Source organism: Psammomys obesus, unplaced genomic scaffold (genome assembly GCF_907164565.1).
Source record: "Psammomys obesus unplaced genomic scaffold, mPsaObe1.curated_primary_1811, whole genome shotgun sequence".
NCBI classification, from domain to species: Eukaryota; Metazoa; Chordata; class Mammalia; order Rodentia; family Muridae; genus Psammomys; species Psammomys obesus.
Genome location: NW_026588752.1, coordinates 4,345,832 through 4,365,164, shown reverse-complemented (window position 1 = coordinate 4,365,164; position 19,333 = coordinate 4,345,832). Strand labels below are relative to the sequence as shown.

The 19,333-nt window shown below is 51.3% G+C and overlaps 2 protein-coding genes across 10 annotated transcripts in view; both read left to right on the top strand.

The window, feature by feature from the left end:
• Positions 1-16,293, top strand: part of Mgrn1 (mahogunin ring finger 1) — a 55,374-nt gene extending 39,081 nt beyond the window's left edge. For 3 of the 9 annotated variants that reach the window (XM_055604457.1, XM_055604450.1, XM_055604451.1), the window contains exons 10-17: positions 1,325-1,484; positions 2,875-2,984; positions 4,629-4,694; positions 6,052-6,278; positions 8,658-8,781; positions 9,102-9,144; positions 10,150-10,248; positions 14,858-16,293. In XM_055604457.1, coding sequence (XP_055460432.1) covers positions 1,325-1,484; positions 2,875-2,984; positions 4,629-4,694; positions 6,052-6,278; positions 8,658-8,781; positions 9,102-9,144; positions 10,150-10,248; positions 14,858-14,970 — 942 coding nt within the window. In that variant the 3' untranslated portion in view covers positions 14,971-16,293. Of the gene's footprint in view, positions 1-1,324; positions 1,485-2,874; positions 2,985-4,628; positions 4,695-6,051; positions 6,279-8,657; positions 8,782-9,101; positions 9,145-10,149; positions 10,249-12,654; positions 12,700-14,857 lie in introns of all 9 variants that reach the window. The other 6 variants (XM_055604456.1, XM_055604455.1, XM_055604460.1 and 3 more) reach the window with 3 other exon arrangements.
• Positions 16,294-17,175: 882 nt separating this feature from the next.
• On the top strand, positions 17,176-19,131 carry Nudt16l1 (nudix hydrolase 16 like 1). The gene is made up of 3 exons (XM_055604461.1): positions 17,176-17,441; positions 17,529-17,789; positions 18,310-19,131. Exons 1-3 carry the CDS (start codon positions 17,211-17,213, stop codon positions 18,529-18,531), a joined length of 714 nt encoding a protein of 237 aa, XP_055460436.1. The 5' UTR covers positions 17,176-17,210; the 3' UTR covers positions 18,532-19,131.
• Positions 19,132-19,333: the final 202 nt, after the last annotated feature.

Below are 19,333 nucleotides of genomic sequence, written 5' to 3'. Positions count from 1 at the left end.
GACAGACAGACATTCCAGACAGTTCTAGAAGCTGTGGTAGCTAATGGAGAAGTTTAGCAGGGCCGGGGATGTGCAGCAGAACATGAAATTGGAACCGGATTGTTTCTGACATTCTGATACAATGATGTTAATCAATATGTTGACTGTTTTGTGTGCGGACTAGAAATCTCTCTCTCTCTCTCTCTCTCTCTCTCTCTCTCTCTCTGTGTGTGTGTGTGTGTGTGTGTGTGTGTGTGTTTAAGTCAGAGGACAGTCTTCTACAGTGTTGAGTTCTGGTGGATTGAACTCAGCTTTAGTAACAAGCATGTTTATTTACTGAGCTGACTTGGTGGTCCAGCCAGACTACCTGGTTTTAAAACCTTTGAAAGTCAGCCTGGCATAGTAGTATATGCCTGTACTCTCAGCACTCAGAAGGCAGAGGACGGAGGAAGGAAAGCTGCAAGTTTGAGGCCAGTCTGTTGTACATAGTGAATTCCAGATCAGCCAGGGCTAATGAACAAACATGACCAGAACTCACATGCTATCCTCCATGTGGCATCAGGATAGCTGGAACTGGTCAGGAGCTGGGAAGGCAGGGCAGCTCACCCTGGGTGAGCCTACATTGCTCACTTGCGTTAATACCAAGGGTCAGATAGCATTTTGGATTTATGAGCCTACGGTGGTTTTGTTTTTCAAAACAGGGACTCACTATGTAGCTCTGGCAGTCCTGGAACTCGCTATATAGACCAGACTGGTCTCAAGCTCACACAGATCCCTCTACTTCTGCCTTTCAAGTGCTGGAATTAAAGATGTCCGCCACTATGCCAGGTTGGCCATCTGGTTTCTGTGGCAGCTACTTGGTACTGCAACCATAACTCAGAAGGAGCCCCAGACAGAGGGTTAAGTGTGGCAGTGTTCCAGGAAACAAGCAGGTTCGGCTACCCAGGTCATGCTGAAGATATTTGCTCGCTCTCCTTCCAGGTCCTGGTGTGGTTTCTGAAAGCTGATATAAATGAAAATATTTCCAAGTTGGATCTGCTCAATTATTTTAGCTGAATAGACAGTCCCAGCTGTTGTAAAGTCAAGTTCAGGTGTCCTTCCTTCTCTGCTTCTTTATAACATGTCTAGGGTTGGGGCAGGCAAGGGTTCTCCCTTTGTGTGAGCCTGGTGCTCCCCACATGGTGCTTGAGGGGCTCTGCCATGTCCCCGACACCTCCTACTCCCTTGCCACATAGTCTCTGGGGATGGTGGCACACATAAACACAGGAGGGCTTGCTCCAGGCAGCATCAGGCCCGCCCTCAGGCTCCTGTGAGGCCACTGACACACAGGCCCTTGTCTCCACAGCCTTCCGATGATGAGAACAGTGACAACAGCAGTGAGTGTGTGGTGTGCCTGTCAGACCTGCGGGACACGCTGATCTTGCCCTGCCGCCACCTGTGCCTCTGCACTTCCTGTGCTGACACGCTGCGGTACCAAGCCAACAACTGCCCCATCTGCCGACTGCGTGAGCATACTCCGGGTTCTGTGTGGAAGATGCAGGAGATCTGGGACTGCCCACTCCAGGCAGTTTGGGGCCCACCATTTCCTATTGTATGAGAAATAGAAACTCCATGAGTTTTTCATGCAAGGTGTGATGCTGGTCCTTCTGCGTCCAGACAGGGAAAGACTAGAAGGAAGACATAGAAGTGCTCCAAGGTCGATATGTGGTAACACTTGAACCAGGCAGATTACGCTCTGAACAACATCTCTTGTCAAGGTCACATAGGAACTATTTTTGAAAACCTTAAAGTGAGTCAGATTGTCTGCCAACATCATAGACTCTAAGGAAACTCACCCAGGCTAGTGGCCAGTGAAGTGTCGGAGATGGCTTCTTGGTGAGAGTTTTGGCTCCTGCTCTTGACCCCACTGTCTGAAAGCAGCAGGTCACGGTGGTTGTTCCCTGAGAGTCAGGTGTGTGTCCATGTAATGTGTGAGTTAGCACTGTGGCAGTTCCTTTGGGTCATAGTACAGACAGCATATACAGACAGCGAAAACAGTGCAAGCAGACAAGGAAGAGCACGTGGTGTGAGTGAAAGTAGGATTCACAGCTCCATATTGGCAGCCCAGAACTTCCTGCAGGTACCACAACCTGCCACTGGGCCCCTGGAATTTTCCTGTTGTGGTACGGCTTCAAGTTAGAGTCTTCAAATGGGAGGTAGAGATGAAAGCTTTCCATCACCGACCAAGGTATCACTGGCCTGTTCGTGGTAGAAAATGGGGTTGTACTGAAAAATACAGATATAGATAGAAGAGCCATTGTGCTGTGGTCTGCTCAGACTGCACAGCACCACAGTGCAGGTTTATGGCATATTTTACTTGATCCTGATTCATGGCACATTTGTCATAGATTCATGGGCCTCACTGCCACTCACTGTGTCTTAGGAATGTCACTCTGTTTCCTGCTAGGCCACTTTTGTAGGCAGAACTGGCACTAGGAGATGACCTTTGACCTAATTGTCCTTTCTCCTACATAACCAGTGTCCATCCCAGTTGTTTCTTTAGTAGATATCACTCCTCCCTAATCTCGCCCTGTGCTCTGAAGAGCTCACAGGCAGAAGTCTATCGTCTGGAGACCTCTGTGGTCTCCACCGTTTGCACCTACCAGGGTGGGTAGTGGCCACAGCTGCTGTGACTGCAGAGGGCTCCTTGGACAGCTGTTGGCTGCTTACCTGCATACCCTTAGGAACTGGCCAGTTCTCCATCTGCTAAGGGTCCCGTCTGCCTCTGATTTGGAAACATGTTCTTTGTTCCGGGGCACTGGGAGTGACATAGTATCATCACTGTTCACAGTCTGGAGTGTCTTTCCATGCCTCTAAAGATGCATCCTTGTTCACATGTTTCTCTTTCTGCCACAGCATTCCGAGCTCTCCTGCAGATTCGGGCTGTGCGGAAGAAGCCAGGGGCCCTGTCTCCCATCTCCTTCAGCCCTGTCTTGGCTCAAAGTGTGGACCATGATGAGCACTCTGTAAGTGCCTTTCCTCTTCCTTCATCTTGTCTATTAGGCAGGCACAGCCCCACAGCAGCCTGTGAGGTACTAATGAGGGACTAGCTGTGCTGTGCTGACAGGAGCCTGCTGAGCAAGGGTGGACCTTCAGTGTTTGCTACCCTCTCCACTGTTTTAGGCAATACCCTCAGAGGGGCATCTGTATGTTACTGCCTATTGGCTGCCTTCAGCCTCAGCCTGGATGTTCCCTCTACAGACTGCCTAGGTAGATCTTGCTTCAGTCAGACCAGGAAGGTCTTGTCAATTAAAGGATCTAAAGAGTGAAACATAAATGAAGAGATGAGACTCATATCGTCTGAGATGTGCTCAGAGACAGGGGGAGAGAGGCCTAGAAATGGGTAGGAGTCTGCAGGAGAAGCTGAGGCAGGAGGAGGAGGGAGGGAGGAGGAGCTCAGTCTGGGACAAGGCCTTGTCTTAGACTCCCATGCACATCTGCCACAGGGACTAGTGGGCTTTGAAGGGCTTGGCTCTTCAAAGAGGAAAGAACAATAAGCCCTGTGCCCTGGACATCCAGAGTACATAGACTTCTGAAAACTAGGCCAACATTTTGTTTTTGTTTTTGTTTTGTTTTTGTTTTGTTTTTGAGACAGGATCTCTCTGTGTAGCCCTGGCTGTTCTGAAACTCATTGTAGGCCAGGCTGGTCTTGAACTCAGAGATCTACCTGTCTTTGCCTCCTGAGGGCTATGATTAAAGGTGTGTGCCGCTGCATCTGGTCTTTGCCAATATTTAAAGGCCTAGAAGTGTCCCCTAAATGCAGATTTTTGGTCTCTCTTTCAAAAACTGAGGCTTTTTTTCAGGCCCCTGGACTAGAGTTGTAACATCCCTCTGCAGTGGGCCAGCCCCTGCCACATATACAAGGCCCCCTGAAACACCTCTGCCCTCCAGCATACTGTGTGGGCTTTGGTGGAAGATCCATACACTTACCAACCGTGTGCTTGCTGGGTGCAGGAGAAATGGCTCTGAGGTGGGGCTGCCCCATGAAGGAGGGGCCCTGGTGGTGCAGAGGGATCCACAGGGGCTTGGCATTGCTGGGCTTGTTGGTTGGTTTTGCCCTGGTGGTTGAGGGTCAGATGGGTCCCTTTCTGTTTGTCATGTTATCCTAAATGAGCCGATTGCAGAGTGGGTGTACCCTTGATCTCATCTGCCCTGGGAACCACCTGCCTTTTGCAGGGTTCTAAGTACCTAAGTGGGTGCTTGTTCTCTGCCACCTGCCCTGTCGAGGCCATTTCTGTGAAGTACTCAAATGAGGTCTCCAGAGAGTCATTAAGGTAATGATGAGGCTAACTGCCCAGTCACTCATGTCTCCTTGGCCAAGACCTCTTGCTCTGAGGAGACTCAGCCCATGCGTAGATTAAGTTGAGGATGTGAGGATGGGTCCCATACCCTTCCTTTCTGCCTGGGGCCCCCTGCAGGGCTCCCAGGAACTGATTAATGTGCAGGCCCTTCGTGGAGTCCTGTTATGCTGTGTGGTGTTAAGGTCAGCTGTAGTTTTGGAGTTGCTGGGTGTGCATGGAGGGCAGTAAACCAGAGGCCTGCCTCGCCCCACCAGTCCGCATGCCAAGTGGAGGTAGAAGTTGTAAATCATGTGATTTTTATTTTGACAGTGTCCCTTTAAAAAATCAAAGTCGCACCCTGCCTCCCTGGCCAGCAAGAAACCTAAAAGGGAAACAGTAAGTGTGTTTGGTCATATAGCTTTGGTTTTTGCCCCGACCCTTATTTTTAAACCAACAAGTATGGGAAGTCATTTTAACCCCAGGCTAATATGTTTAACACACTTTGTCAAATCCACTCTCCCTAGTCCTGGCCTCCCAGTCCAGGAAGGGAGTTTTGTGGAACAAGCAAAGCAGAAGGTCTGTTGGCACAAAGCCAGTTCTTTGGTGTTGGTGCCAGGTGGTAGCCAGCCCCAGGCACAGCCCTCCTTCGCAGCTTTGCCCGCTGGAGCTCCTGAGCGCCCTGTTTCCCTTTTTTTTCTTGCTGGCAGTGGTAGGGATGTTGAAGGTGGAACTGATGCCGCTGCTCCTTTTTGCACATGGATTCCCTGCATGCTCATTCATCTTGCATCCTGGCTGGCTGTCCCTTGAAGTTTGGCTCTTTGGGCCGAGGACTCTGGTTTTCTGACGTTTTCCCTGCACCCCAGGGGTCAGACAGGGAGAGCAGAAGTCAGGTAGTAGCCAGGCCAGACCTCTTCTTGGAGTCTCACTGACATGTCCACTCGGGGAGTGATGAGTTTGTCTTCTGTAGAGGGTGTGGGGTGGGGATCAGTTCTTCACCTTTAAGTTGAAGGCAGGTGGGAATAGGTGAGAGTTAGCCAGAGGACCAGCACCAGCCTGGTGCACACAGTGTTCTCCAGGGGTGCTGCTCCCTTCTCCTGTTCACAGGGTCTGAGGTGGGCAGGCCAGAGCTTCGTAGGAAGCACTTATGAGCACTGCCCCTCTGCTTGGTTTGTGAGAGCCTGTGGAAGCAGTCCAGCAGTTCTGCAGCACTCCATGGCCTGACTGCTATTCCCCAGAAGCTGGGCACATTCCTGCTCCCTTACCTCTGCCAAAGCCATCTACTCCCGAGGTGTGGCTGCAGTAGCTAGCACCCACCCACACCCCCACTGCCACCCTGCTTGGGGTCCCTGGAGGCCATACTTCCCCTGGTCTAGGTTCTCCTGCCTCTGGCATGGCTCTGCTCTGCCTGCTCCTGAGTTCTCTTGCTGTCACTAACCCCTCACACTTTCTACTCCTGCAAGGTGGAAACAGCAAGCCATGTAGGGGCTTGGCAATGATGGGGTCAGTGGCTTTTGCAGCCCCAGATGATCATTCTGGACATCTGGGTATTGGGGTGTGTTCTGGAGCTGATAGCCAAGGGAATCCTGAGCAGGATGGCGTCTACTCTGCAAGGTAGTTTTTGACAAGGGGCTTAAGTGCTTGGAAGGTGGCATGGTCAAAGCAGTCAGCAAAGCAGGTCTGGGGAGGAGAATGTCCCACTTCTGGGGCTTCATGGCTGTGTCTGGTCCCTCCTTACTTGGCTTTGTCCCCACAGAGTTCTGACAGTGTTCCACCTGGCTATGAGCCCATCTCCTTGCTTGAAGCACTCAATGGTCTACGAGCTGTCTCCCCGGCTGTCCCATCAGCCCCCCTCTATGAAGAAATCACCTACTCAGGCATCTCAGACGGTCTTTCCCAGGCCAGCTGTCCTCTCGCTGGACTCGATCGAATCATAGAAAGTGGCCTACAGAAGGGCAAGCCACAAAGCAAGTCTCCAGACAGGTGAGGCCAGTGTGCAGTCTTGCTTGGTGAGGTGCGTCTGCACATTGAGTGAAAGAGGGCGTACATGTGGGGAGTGGGGAGGTCTGCCATGTATGCATGCGAGACTTGCAACATTCCTCTGCTTTTACAGAACTTCAGTTCTGTAAATTTTGTTCCTTGATCACGGGATTCAAAAGGCCCAGCAGCAGGTTAGACTATGCCATAGTTGGTCAAAGCCAGCAACACAGAGCAAAGAGTACATTAGGGAAGGTTCTGGGCTGAGGCTCCAAGTGTTCTCAAGGCCCCAAGCTATACCAGCTGCTTGCTGTCAGTAAATTGTGCAGGCCTGTGCCATGTCCCTGCCTAGGGAGCTGATTTGAATCTTGGCATTTTTGGTGGCTGGTCATATAAGTGTATCTTACCAAAGAACCATCAGTGACAGCCGGGATGCTGAGGTGTGAAGCAGGTATAACTTGTGCCCTAATTAGGGTTCCTGTTGCTGTGATGAAACACCATGATGAAAAGCTAGTTGGGGAGAAAAGGGGTTATTTGGCTTACACTTCCACATCTTACTGCACAAGGCAGGAACCCAGAGGGAGGAACCATTGCAGAGGCCATGAGGAGTGCTGCTTGCTGGCCTGCTCCTCATGGTTTTCTCAGCGTGCTATCATAGGACCACAGGACCACCAGCCCAGGGACCACTGCCTGCAATGGACTCCCCAACAATCATTAATTAAGAAAAAGCCTTTCAGGCTTGCCTACAGCCCAATCTTATGGAGGCATTTTTTTAATAAATTTTTAATAAGCTCTCTATTCTCTGATGACCTTAGATTGTATCAAGTTGACAAAACTAACCAGCATACCTTGCTGCTGCTGCCACCTATGTCTCCTGAGCCAGATGTGTGCTCCCTTACAGGTTTTGAGCAACAGCTCTTTCCACTGCTTCTCTATCTGTTCATTTGATGGCCGTGGCTTTCTCTTAACAGGCTGTAACCATTGCTTTTATAATAGCATTAGAACTTAAATGGATATTTTTTGCTAGGTTGTCCCTTTTTTTCTGTTAATATTATTTTAGATAGCATACAAAATAATGGTAATCAGTATGACATTTCATACATCTATATCATTACTGTGCCCATACACCTCCCACACACCCCATACTGGCCCCATACACTCTCTAAGTAGCCTCATTGTATATCATTTTTATTACCCTTCATTGTCACTACCCCTTTCTGGCCACTACTTCTCCACATAGTCCCCTTTGCTTTCATGTCCTATATGTTAATATACTTATTTTTAAATCTCGATTTTTGTGTATGAGAGAGTTGAGTCTGGCTTATTTTTTTGTTTTTTAACATAATCTCTAGTTTTATCAATTTTCCTAAGTATGACATCAGATTTTTGTTTGTTTGTTTGGTTGGTTGGGTTTTTTTCAAGATAGGGTTTCTCTATGTAGCCTTGGCTGCCCTGGATCTCCCTCTGTAGACTAGGCTGTTCTTGAATTCAGAGCTCTGCCTGCCTCTGCCTCTGGAGTGCTGGCCTTAAAGGTGTGCACCACCACCTGGCACCCGTATTCTTTTTGATTCTTCTGAGATGCTCTCATTGCAACCTAGGCTGGCTGACCTAGAGCCCCTGATTCTCCGCCTTTACCTCCCAAGTGCTGGGATTACAAACATGTACCATCACTCAAGCTGTTTTTCTTGTGCAAACAGCCTTGAATTAATTTAGTGATTGGATGAGTTGGTATCTAGAGTACAACTTTTTGAGGTTCTGTGTTCCCTAGACATTCTTCTTCTGTCTGGGATGGGTTTTGTGTATCTGTGTTTCTGGAGGGCTGTGTGCATGCCAGGCCAGTGCCCCACTGTAGAGCTTCACAGCTTCATCCCCAACATCACAAGGGGCCTCTCAGGTACCACACTCCTCAGGCTGGCCAAGAGCAGGTCTTGCTTCCTCAGAGACTAACATGGGGTAGCTGGCCAGTCTTGCTGTGCTGACTCCCTCAAGGACAAAAGTATAAGAAAGCTATGTCTTCTGCAAGCTGCCTAGGCTGCTGTGCACATGGCAGAACAACTCGAGACCCACAGTCCCTTCTGCTGTTTGTCATGGGCTCCATGTCTCTTCTCCTAATGCCGGGCTATCTCCAGTCCTTGGAGGGCATGAGGCTGTTGGGCAGGCCCATCTTTCTGGTTGTTTGGGTCTGTGCTAACGCACACTTCTCCCTTGGGAACCTCTACTGAGCAGGCTTACTTTTGAATCTTTGCAAAGATGCCACCCCCTCCCCAGGGGCCTTTCTTATATGCCTCCAGGTGTATATGCAAAGGCTGCTGGTCCGTTAGGCTTTCTGTAGGGTTGCATTCCTCATCTAGCCATCCTACAACCCTGCTTCCCTCCTTTCCCCAGCACCCTGCGGTCTCCATCATCCCCCATCCATGAGGAGGATGAGGAGAAACTCTCGGAGGACTCTGACACTCCTCTCCCACCAAGCGGTGTGGAGCTGGCGCTTCGGGAAAGCAGCTCCCCTGAGGTGAGGCTTGCTTCTGGTGAGGCCCTGGCCAGCCTTCTCCAGGCCTCCCTCACTGATTCTGACCTCTCCCTAACCCTCTAGACACTGGCATACTGGTGCCACAGCCAGACAAATCAGTGTCCTTGACTACGGGCTCGGGTGCCCTGTGGTGGAGTCACTTTGAGGGCTTATAAACAAGGCCACATGTGAAACCTGCCTTCCAGTGACGTCCTTGTGTCCTGGGTGGCATCTGTTGCCCACTGCTCTCAACGTAGGCTCAGGAATTTGTCCCTTTAGGCTTGAGATGTTTGAAGCAGAGGCCTTTCTTCTTTGTTTCCTAGAGTTTTGGAACAGAAGAGGTGGATGAGCCTGTCATAAAGCAAGGTAAGCCCCATCTCCCAGGCCTGGCCCTGAGTGAGTCCTTGGCATGCTTTGGGTCCTGGCTAGGGGCATTCCCCCTGGCTCTTGCCTTCAGGAACCTGGACAGTCAGTGTGCAGAATGGTAAGGGCATTGTGTTGCTGGCTAGCTCTCCAAGTGTGTCCAGAAAAGCCTGCCCATGTGTGGGAGTTATTTGTCCTGGTATCTTTTAGAGTTGGCTGGCTATCTCTTTTCCTGATGAATTGAGGATAGCTGATATCTCCTTAATTACCTCCTTATGCTGAAGAGCTTAGTGGGTAGCCTAGGAAGCTTGGGCTCCCCCACCCCTCTTGCTGGTCATGTAGGGTGGTAAGGAGACCCTCAAGCCTCTGCTTGGTCCTTGCCATGTTAGTGCTGGACAGAAAAGTAAAGCAAGGTTCAAGGCTGGCATCTAGGGGAGGCCCAAGGCCACTTGACTGTGACATGGCTCTAACTAGCAGTGAGGCCCATAGAATGGTGATTCTCCCCACCCCAGCCACCATGTAATTGCAGCTGCTCTGTTGTACCCTGCATTCTGCCGAGAGTCCCCCTCCTCCATGTGAGGCCCACCTGCAGGAATCTGCAGCCCTGGGTGTGAGTGGGGTGGCACCCTCTAGGAGCAGTGTGCTGTCACTTCAGCCTCTCTAGCCTGGCCATGTATTTCTGTCCACTGCCTCAAGCAAGGCCTTAGTTTCCCACCTAGGGAGGACATGTGTGAGGCAAAGTTAGCCATGGTCCTCAGGTCTGCTTCAGAAAGTTGCTTTGCAACTCACCACCACTTGGGGTAATAGGACCACTCCTGACTGTCCAGCTACAAGGAAGAGCAAAGGACAGCTACCAGTTGGCATCAACCACACTGGCTTTGAAACAAAACAAAACTTCCCACCTCATGTATATGCCCACCATTGTGGTCCTTGGAGTGTATGGGGTCAGAGTGGACCACAAAGACATGTCCTTACCTGTGTGTCCTAATCTTGCTCTACTTGCTACAGGGAGCCGAGTACCCTCTATTGATGATGTCCTGCAGGATGGCAGTCCACAGCACCATGGTTGCAGCCAGCCAGTCCCTCCTGCTGACATCTACCTACCAGGTAACACCAAGTGCTGTAGGGACATTTGGGTAGAGCTGGCCTTTGTCCCAGAGGGGAGGGAAGGGAACGGAAAGGGGAGTCTTGGAGACCTATTATATCACTTCAGAGCCCAGGTCCTCTCTCTGGCTCTAAGCAATACTTTGCTAATTTCCACAGCAGAGTCGGGCCAGGCTTAGTCTGCCTGCTGGCTTTCTAGGGTTCTTTACCACTCTAGGTGAAGTTGGCCCGAGGAAGGCAAGACAAACTGCTGGCAGAAGGACAGAGTCCTTTCTCTGTCAGCTGTCTGCTGAGGCCCAGGGAAACCAGTCTAGTTCTGCTGAAATTACAGTCTTCTTTCCTCTGTGGCCCATGCCAAAGAGACATGGGCCTGGGGCTGACCTGGGCTGCTGTCCAGGCATACAGCAGCACATTCCTGATCAGGCCAGAGGGCTGGCTTAGTGTGGGATGCCCTTTCGGGCCACTGGCAGTGGGCCAGGGGCTTGATGTTCTTTTTCGGAGGTTCAAGCACAGGCTGTCGCTTATTTCCTCCTGTCTCTGCTCTGCTGGGATAAAGTCTTTAGCTTCACACCTGGGGCTCCAAATCTGGGGTAAAATGGGTCTCTCAGACTTACAACAGTTCTGGTCTTTGGGAATTCGGATAAACAGCCATCACACCTTCTAAGACCAGTTCTTTTAAAATTTCTATTTATTTATTTATGTTTGTTTGTTTGTTTGTTTGTTTATTACAATTTATTCACTTGTATCCCAGCTGTTAGCCCCCTCCTTCCCTCTCCCTCCTCCCATGTACTTCCCTAGTTCACTGATAGGGGAGGTCCTCCTCCCCTTCAATCTGACCCTAGCCTATCAGGTCTCATCAGGATTGGCTACACCATCTTCCTCTGCAAGGCTGCACCCCCAAGGGGGAAGTGATCAAAGAGCCAGCCACTGAGTTCATGTCAGAGACAACCCCTATTCCCCTTTCTAGGGAACCCAGTTGGAGACTGAGCTGCTATGGGCTACATCTGAGCAGGGGACCATTCATGGTCCTTGGTTGGAGGATCAGTCTCTGCAGGACCCCTTTGGACCCAGATTTTTTGGTTCAGTTGATCTCCTTGTGGAGTTCTGTCCCCTCCAGGCTAAGACCGCTTCTTAGAAGCAGCTACTTAAGGAGCTGCTCCCACATGGCAGGGAAACTCTTTTGCCCCTGCTTGACCCTGAGGCCAGTGTTGCTCACTTTTTCAGGGCTGCTTGGTATTGGGGGATTGTGACATCCTTTGGTGGAAAGGGCCTCCATCTGTCCCTGTCTTCTGGGTGTGAAGTGACCCATAGAAGCTGACTAGGATACAGGGGTCATCTGGTCATCCTCTGTGGGAGAGCAGCTGTCTTGCTAGAACACTTACTAGATCACTATGTTGTATCTTACTAGATCATACTATGGCCTTTTCAAAACAAACCCATAGGTGAAGCATGTTTAGAACTAGCACATCCTAAAAGAACACGATTCTGGGATGTTCTTGGAAGCACCTCAAGTATCCATCCTTTTTGTTAATTTGGCTCACAGGGAGTCAGGAGAGGTCCGTGGGCCTCTTGAGTCACCAGTGTGAGCTTGGCTCCTGCAGGTGGCCCTGAGGGCCTGCAGCACATCAGCACTGGCCGCAGAAACAACGTAGGCAAGGGTCTAAGCTTGTTTAGGTCCACCAAGTGGGAGGAGGTCAGAGATAGGGAGGCTGGATCTGTGTGCAGAGTTGGAGAAGAGCTGTTCTTGGCCAGCTCTGCCCAGGGACTGCTTTGGATCCTAGCCCCACTCTGAGAACCATTATACAGGCCTGCTCCATGGCAGGATCGCAGGTTGCTATCCTGCACATCCTGTAAGAGCCATAATGCGTGTCAGCACTGGAGGGTGGAAACAGGGTATGTGGCAGTTGTACACACCTGTGTGTATTCCTCACTCGCACAATGGCCTATCTCTTCTGCTGGCTTCTGTTTGAGAAGGCTGCATCTTCTCTTTGTGAGGAACATACATGCAGCTGGCGTCTTTACATTCTGACAGTTGCACCACTGTCCTCTAGCTGCAGCTGAAGTCACTGAATCCAGGTCCCTTGGAGATGGAAGAAGCAAAGCAGTGGAAAACCTAGGTGAAACAGTGAAAAATTAGGTGCCTCTGCCAGGGCCTCTCCATCGTCCAATAGCCTGGCCTCCATAGCCTGTTGCCTTCACACAGCCACATGTCTCTTTTTATTAGAAAGTTGTTAGTTTAGTTTTTTATTAGAAAGTTTATTAGAAAGGTCTATCCTGGTGGTTCTTATTTCTTGGTTGCAGCAAGTGAGGTGTGGGGAGTCTGTTTCCAGATAGTTCCCACCCCTGACCCTAAAGTCTGTATCTTTCTGCTAACTGAGCTCCATCTGTCTTTCCCTCCTCTCTGCACAGCCCTGGGTCCTGAGTCGTGCTCTGTTGGTATAGAGGAGTAAGCTGGTACGTGACCTTTTCTCCACACTTCTGGTGGCTTGGCTGGGTACATCTGCAGAGAAGAGCCCAATCCTCTGAGGGGCTTTTCTGAATTCAGAATCCAGAGCCACCGATGGTTGCTGCACCTTTTTGTCTAAAAGGTGGCCTCCTGGCGTTCCTGGCTTTGGAGCCAGGGGTCTTCCATCTGGACAGGTGCCCATTCAGGCTCTTCTAAAGTGATAATGTAGGGTCCCTTGAACAGTGGTGACTCAGTGCAGGCTTCTGGAGTAACTGTCCCTGGTAGGGGAAGGAGTTCGAGGATCAGGGAACCCTAGGAGCATGTGCAGTAACATCCTGTAGGCTGCACACAGTAGTCTGACTGTAGCTTTTAAGGACAAAATTCAGTACTAGGATTGGACCTAGGAAGATTCTCAACCATTGAATATATCTCCAGCCCTCTTTACTTTTTGAGACAGGATCTTAATAAGTTCCCCAGGCTGGCCTTGAACTTGTTCTGTAGCCCGAACAAGCTTTTGATATACATTCCTCCTTTGTCTGTTGCAGTTGTGGTTTTAAGCAGTAGTTCAAATTTGCACTGGCCATGGGAGGCCCTAGATCGCCTATCCTTCCCATCAGTGTGCTAGACTGTGAGACAGATGTGTCCTCCCAGGTCTGTTATGTTCTATGGGGCCCGAGAGAAAGGTCAATGGTTAAGAGCACTGGCTGTTCTTCAAAAACACCCTGGTTTGAGTTCCAGTACCCACAGCAGCTGACAACCATCTGTAACTCTAATTCCAAGGGACTGGACACCCTCTTCTGGCCTTTTTGGGCACCAGGCATGTAACTGTTGCACAGAGACACATGTAGGAAAAACACTTACACATAAAATGAAAATTAAAAAAAAAAACACATTAAAAAAATATAATGTCAGGCATGGTAGTACATACCTTTAATCCCAGCACTTGGGAGGCAGAAGCAGATGGACCTTTGAGTTCCAGGCCATCGTGGTCTGGAGAGGGAGCTGCAGGACAGCCAGGGCTACAAAGAGAAACCTTGTCTCTTAATTCCTGTGCAGAGGGCATTCTTCATATTCTCCTTCACTTGTCACTGTGACCTCTGGCCTCTTATCTGAAATACAGCTTTCTTGTGGACTGCTGAGCTTTTCTGTCTTGAGACTATCATTGCCACTGGGAACCTGTCTATCCTATCTCTGAAACCTGCCACAGAGTGTTAGGGACCAGTGGGATTGGTGCCCTGGAGTGCTGGTTACGGAAGCATACCTGTCAACTAGGCAGACAGGCAGGGACTCTCCTGGTGCCATGGCAGCCAGGTTCACACAGCCTGTCTGGGAAGTACCTAGTTGGTCTCCAGACCTCTAGACTGCAGCCCTCACCCATGAGCCACGGAGCCAGACCTTGTGCTGCTTCTCTGATTGTGGGGTTCATGGTTTCTCAGAACTTGCTTGTTCCCCTTGAGCTGTGCTCCTGAAACATCGACAGTGCTATTTATAACTTCTGTAGGAGGAAGGGGCAGCTGTTGGGGTTAGATTGGAACTTAGGTCACAGCTAAGGGGTGCATCGCAGATTGCCTGTCCTGAAGCCACAGCTCCTAAAGAAGAGAGTAGAACTGGGTTGTCTGTGTCACCGATGCTCCTGAAAACAACCTTTGCCCTGAGATAACACTGCACAGCACCATAGAGCTGCCATCTGGGACCAGGCAGAGCAGGCCTCTGTGGAAGACAGGCTCTGGGCCTGCTTCTGCTCCAGTGTGGCTGCTTGCTCAGGCTGCCCAAGTACCAGCTTGCTTTATTCCAAAATCTGCTCCCCATTCCCTGTGCTAGAGCTGGGTGAACTCCAGCTAACCCAGTTATAAAGCTCTTGGCTGGACTGTGTTGCTGAGGGCAGGAGACCCAGGGGCCAGCAGCCTACAACTACCCGGTGCCTGCAGCTCTACTGCCTAGTGCCAAGGGCTGACCTGTCCCAGGTATCGGGAGCAGATGTATCTCATTCCCTATGATGAAAGGGTCCCTAGCTTTCTATGAGGTTACATCTACTCTTCCTGCCAGATGGCATGTGGAGGGTGGAGGGTACTAGATGGTCCTCCCCCATGAGGCTCTGGGTTGATGGGAATAGATGCGTGACCACCAGCCCCTCATAACCCCTCTATCCTCTGCTCCCACTTACAGGATGGTCCACCTCCATGGAGACGCCACACAGCCTTGGCACCACCAGTGCCCCCTGGCCTCTGCTGAGTGGCTCTAGTCCTGAGCCTGGAGCTACTGAGCTGACCCCACTCTGAGAGCCTGGCTCAGCTGGCAGCACAGAGCCCTCGACATACCAAACATTGCCAGGAGGCTTCCCTGGACCCCAGCAAAACCCTGGCCTCTCCTGTCTGCACGCCTCATGTGCCCACTGGGCTTTGAGGGGCCACAGTGAACCTTGATCATATTGCACAGTGGGTTGTTCCTCCACACCTTTTCTATGGTCGATATATTTGTAAATGGTACAAGATGAAGGACAGCAGCTTTTTCCATGGGCCATACACCCTAGAGGGGTTCTCCCCAACTGTCAAGGTTGATTCTTTGAGCACTTAGCAAACCAGCAGAAGAGAATCAACCCGTGGAGTGAAGTGTCATCCTCACAAATGTTCTGGAAGGTGGGAAACCCAGATTATGGTTGATGAAGGAAGCAGTACGTGTCTGCCTGTCCCATGTGTGTTCCCCAAGGCAGCCACACTGTCACTGCTGCTTTCACTTTATTGTCCTGACCATCGGTGACCGTTCTTGGAACCTCCAGGTCCCCTCCTACTCTTCTCTCACTACCAGTGACCTCTGGCAGCTGGGGCAGCTATGGGCAAGGCCTGGGTAGTCAAGACTGTGTTAACACCACAGCCATTTGCAGTAGTTGGTATCCAGAACCCCTTACAGGTCCTGCTTCACTCACTTCCTCACATGCCTCCAAAATGAAGATGTTCCTGATTGCAGGGTAGCACTGCTCAACACCTGCCAGGGAAGAGCCTGAGTAGCTTTTCTTAGCAGATCCATTGCCAGTTAAATGTTCTTTTGTGTTCCTTACTGTCTAAGGCTCCTATCAGAGCCCACTTAGGAGCAGGGTCTAGTGCTACTTTGTTTCTAAGGCGTGGGTAGCCCCAGGGCAGAGGTGCCCCAGGCAGTGCAGCTCCCCCGGTGGTTAGGTACAGGGGCCTCAGCCCAGGGAGCTGCCCTGCTCTCACCCAGGTGACAGCCTGTAGCAATGCATGGAGCACCCCTTAGGCTCAGGGTTGCTTGAGCTCTGGCTCTGCCTCTGTTCCTTCCTAGCAGTGGCTAGCCTGGTCTCTGGTAAAGCTGTGAGCAGTGCTCTGTCTGCACCCATCTGCTCTGTCCTGCTGAGTGCACATTTGTGCACACAGTCAGCATGTGCATGCCCACCCCTCACTTCTCACCTGCCAACACCCTGGCCTCTGGCCATGAGACTGGTTCCAGTACTTCGAAAGGTGGATGAGATACAGACTGCACAGTCACCTGTCTCAGATTCACATGTGCTATCATTTGATGTACTCTGATTGGCTAGTTTTGGGTTCATTTTTACTGTATATTTATAGTAATAAAATCATGCAGCAATATTCTGTGTGTGCCTTTGTTCTGGCACAGCACTGTGGGCAGGCAGTTGGTTCTTGATGTGGTGACAGGACACTGAGTGGCTTCTGATGGTTTCTGACAGATTTTGGTGTTGCCTTCATTTGCTTTTGTGAGAGGGGCAGTGAGTACGCCCTCCAAACACAGGCAAAGGTTTATTGCTATTGTTTTGTTGCTTGCTTTGTCTGGAGTGAAGCCAGACTTGGAATTTGGCTTACCTCTACTGAACAGTTGATGGATCTCAGCCTCTAGGTAGGTGTTTTTTTGTTTTTTGTTTTTTTTCCCCTAGTTCTTACATTTATCCCAGCTCTTCGGATGTTTACTGAGCACTAGCCATGTGCCTGAGAAGGGCAAAGCCGCTAAGGCTCAGGTCCCTGGGCACTTAGGCTGGAGTCACTTAGACGCTTAAGTCTTTAAAGGCGTGGTGTCACAGGGCAGTTGGAGCCACAAGCTCCAGGTTGAGCTTCAGGGGAAAATCTGCTCCCTCAGAGATGAGGTGGTTATTGAGACTTCCAGCTCTCCTCTCGGGGATGTCCTGGATTTGAGACTGGCACACCTTGATGCGCTATGGAGCCACAAGCTCCGGGTGGAGCCTCGGGAAAATCTGCTCCCTCAGGGATGAGGTGGATATTGATACTTACCACTGTCCTGGCAAAGATGTCCTGGACTAAGACTGGCACACCTTGATGCTCAGTGTGCCTCCCTCTGACAGCCTGACTTCCTACTTCCGCGCGGTGCGTCTTGGGAGTTGTAGTCTTCTGTAGTCTTCTCTTGTGCAGCTTTGGAGGGTGAAAAACTCCACCCTCTCACCCCACCCATTACCGCGACCCCAGCCAGGAACTCCATTCTTTTCTGGATTCAACCCTGACCCTCCGGATTGGTGGGGGCGGGCCTATGCACGTGGATGCAAGTGGATTGGGTCCGTGTGTCGTGGGCGGGGTCGCGCATGCTCATTTGGGCAGTGGGCCTGGAGCACATCAAGATGTCGACCATGACGGTTCCAGAGCTAAAGCAGATCAGCCGGGAGGAAGCAATGCGCTTGGGACCCGGCTGGAGCCACTCTTGCCACGCCATGCTGTATGCCGCCAATCCTGGGCAGCTCTTCGGCCGTATCCCCATGCGCTTCTCAGTGCTGGTGAGGCGCTAGGCGGGCTAGCAGGGCGGATACTACAGGTTTGGGGCACCCTGTGGACCCCGCGTACTCACCCGGCTTACCTTGCAGATGCAGATGCGCTTCGATGGGCTGCTGGGCTTCCCTGGGGGCTTCGTGGACCGGCGCTTCTGGTCGCTGGAGGATGGCTTAAACCGGGTGCTGGGCCTGGGCCTGGGCGGCCTGCGCCTTACTGAAGCTGACTACCTGAGCTCACACCTGACCGAGGGTCCACACCGTGTGGTGGCACACCTGTACGCACGGCAGCTGACACTGGAGCAGCTACATGCTGTGGAGATCAGCGCTGTGCACTCGCGGGACCACGGCCTGGAGGTGGGACCACTGCCCGAGGCCCGCCCCCGTTCCCGCTCCTGAGGTTTGGCTCTGGCATCACAGAAGGCATCGATGGGTAACATGTGCACCTCAAGGGCCTCACCCTGGCCATGCTGGGTAGGAAGAGGCACTGGCCTCTGGGCCCAGGGCTGTTTACAGTTGCCTTGCTGCCTGCCATTGTCAATCCTGGGAGTGGGACATGGGATCACTGGAAACAAGGGATGCTCAGGGCCTGCTTGGGAAATTGAGAACAGAGCAGAGAGACTGTAGTGTTTGGGAGTGTCCTCTGAGATGTAATGTGAAAGCTTTGGGATTTGTGGATCCTCTAGCCTGAGGAGGCCAGGGATTATGGGGTGCTGGTATATGAGCTTCCTGCTGGTAGGTAGGGTGGGGGTGCATAGTATTGGCCTTGAAGGGGCTCGGGAAGGGGCTTTACTGCTACCAGCCTTGCCTGGCCAGACCCTGGCAGGGTCCTGCCTCTATAAGGAGAGCCCAGCCCTACCTCATGTCTGTCCCACAGGTGCTGGGCCTTGTTCGTGTCCCACTGTACACTCAGAAGGATCGAGTAGGAGGCTTTCCTAACTTCCTGAGCAACGCCTTCGTCAGCACTGCCAAGTATCAGCTCCTGTTTGCCCTTAAGGTTCTCAACATGATGCCCTCGGAAAAGCTGGCCGAGGCTTTGGCCTCAGCCACAGAGAAACAGAAGAAGGCCCTAGAAAAGCTGCTCCCGACCTCGTCCTGAGGAGGTTCCTGTGCAGGTTCTTGCCCCTCCTTTGGCTGTTTCTGCCCACAGGTCCTGGAATTCCCAAGAAGTGTGCCTTCTAGTGTTTGGTTTTGCACCCCTTCTGACTGCAAGGGACATGCAGGCAGCTCTTCATCTTCACTGTCCCAAGCAGTCCCTGGCACCTAGCTACCCTCTCAGGTTGGTCAATGGGGTGGCATGGGCCTGGCTTTTCAAGCTGAAGATGTTCTCACCCATCCCAAGGCTCAAACTGTCCTGTATGGCTCTCTTCATGACTGGTGGAGTCCCAGCTACAGCCCACTCTTCTAAGGCAACTGATTGCTTGGTACACGGCTCCTGGACTGGTCTGGGGTTTTGTTCAATGGAGGTGATCGATCACTCCTTCCCTTAACCCAGAACCTGATCCAGCTTGAGGAAGGATGTTCATCTGGGAGGTTGTTGACTTTCTCTGTTAGGTTTTTCTTTCTTGGTGTGTGAACTGTGGGTTGGTTTCAGAATGGCTGTGCCCCACATGGCTTTGTTTTTCCCATGAGGGCTTTGGCTCAGCTCTGTGAAATTGAGGATGGAAGAAGACAATAAAGCCATTCCTCTGATGCTCTTTGCTTCTGAGTGGAATGGCCACATCTTTCCCTGAGGTGTGTGGAAGTTGGGCCCAGGAACACGACCATCCCTGAGGGCAGCCAATCTGGCTGGCAGCTTGAGTTGAGCTCTCATGGTAGCAAAGACTTAGTATGCAAAGGGACAATAGAAGTGGCTCCATGGGATAGGAATGTCACTGCTGGCAGCTTTATAGCCTCATGTG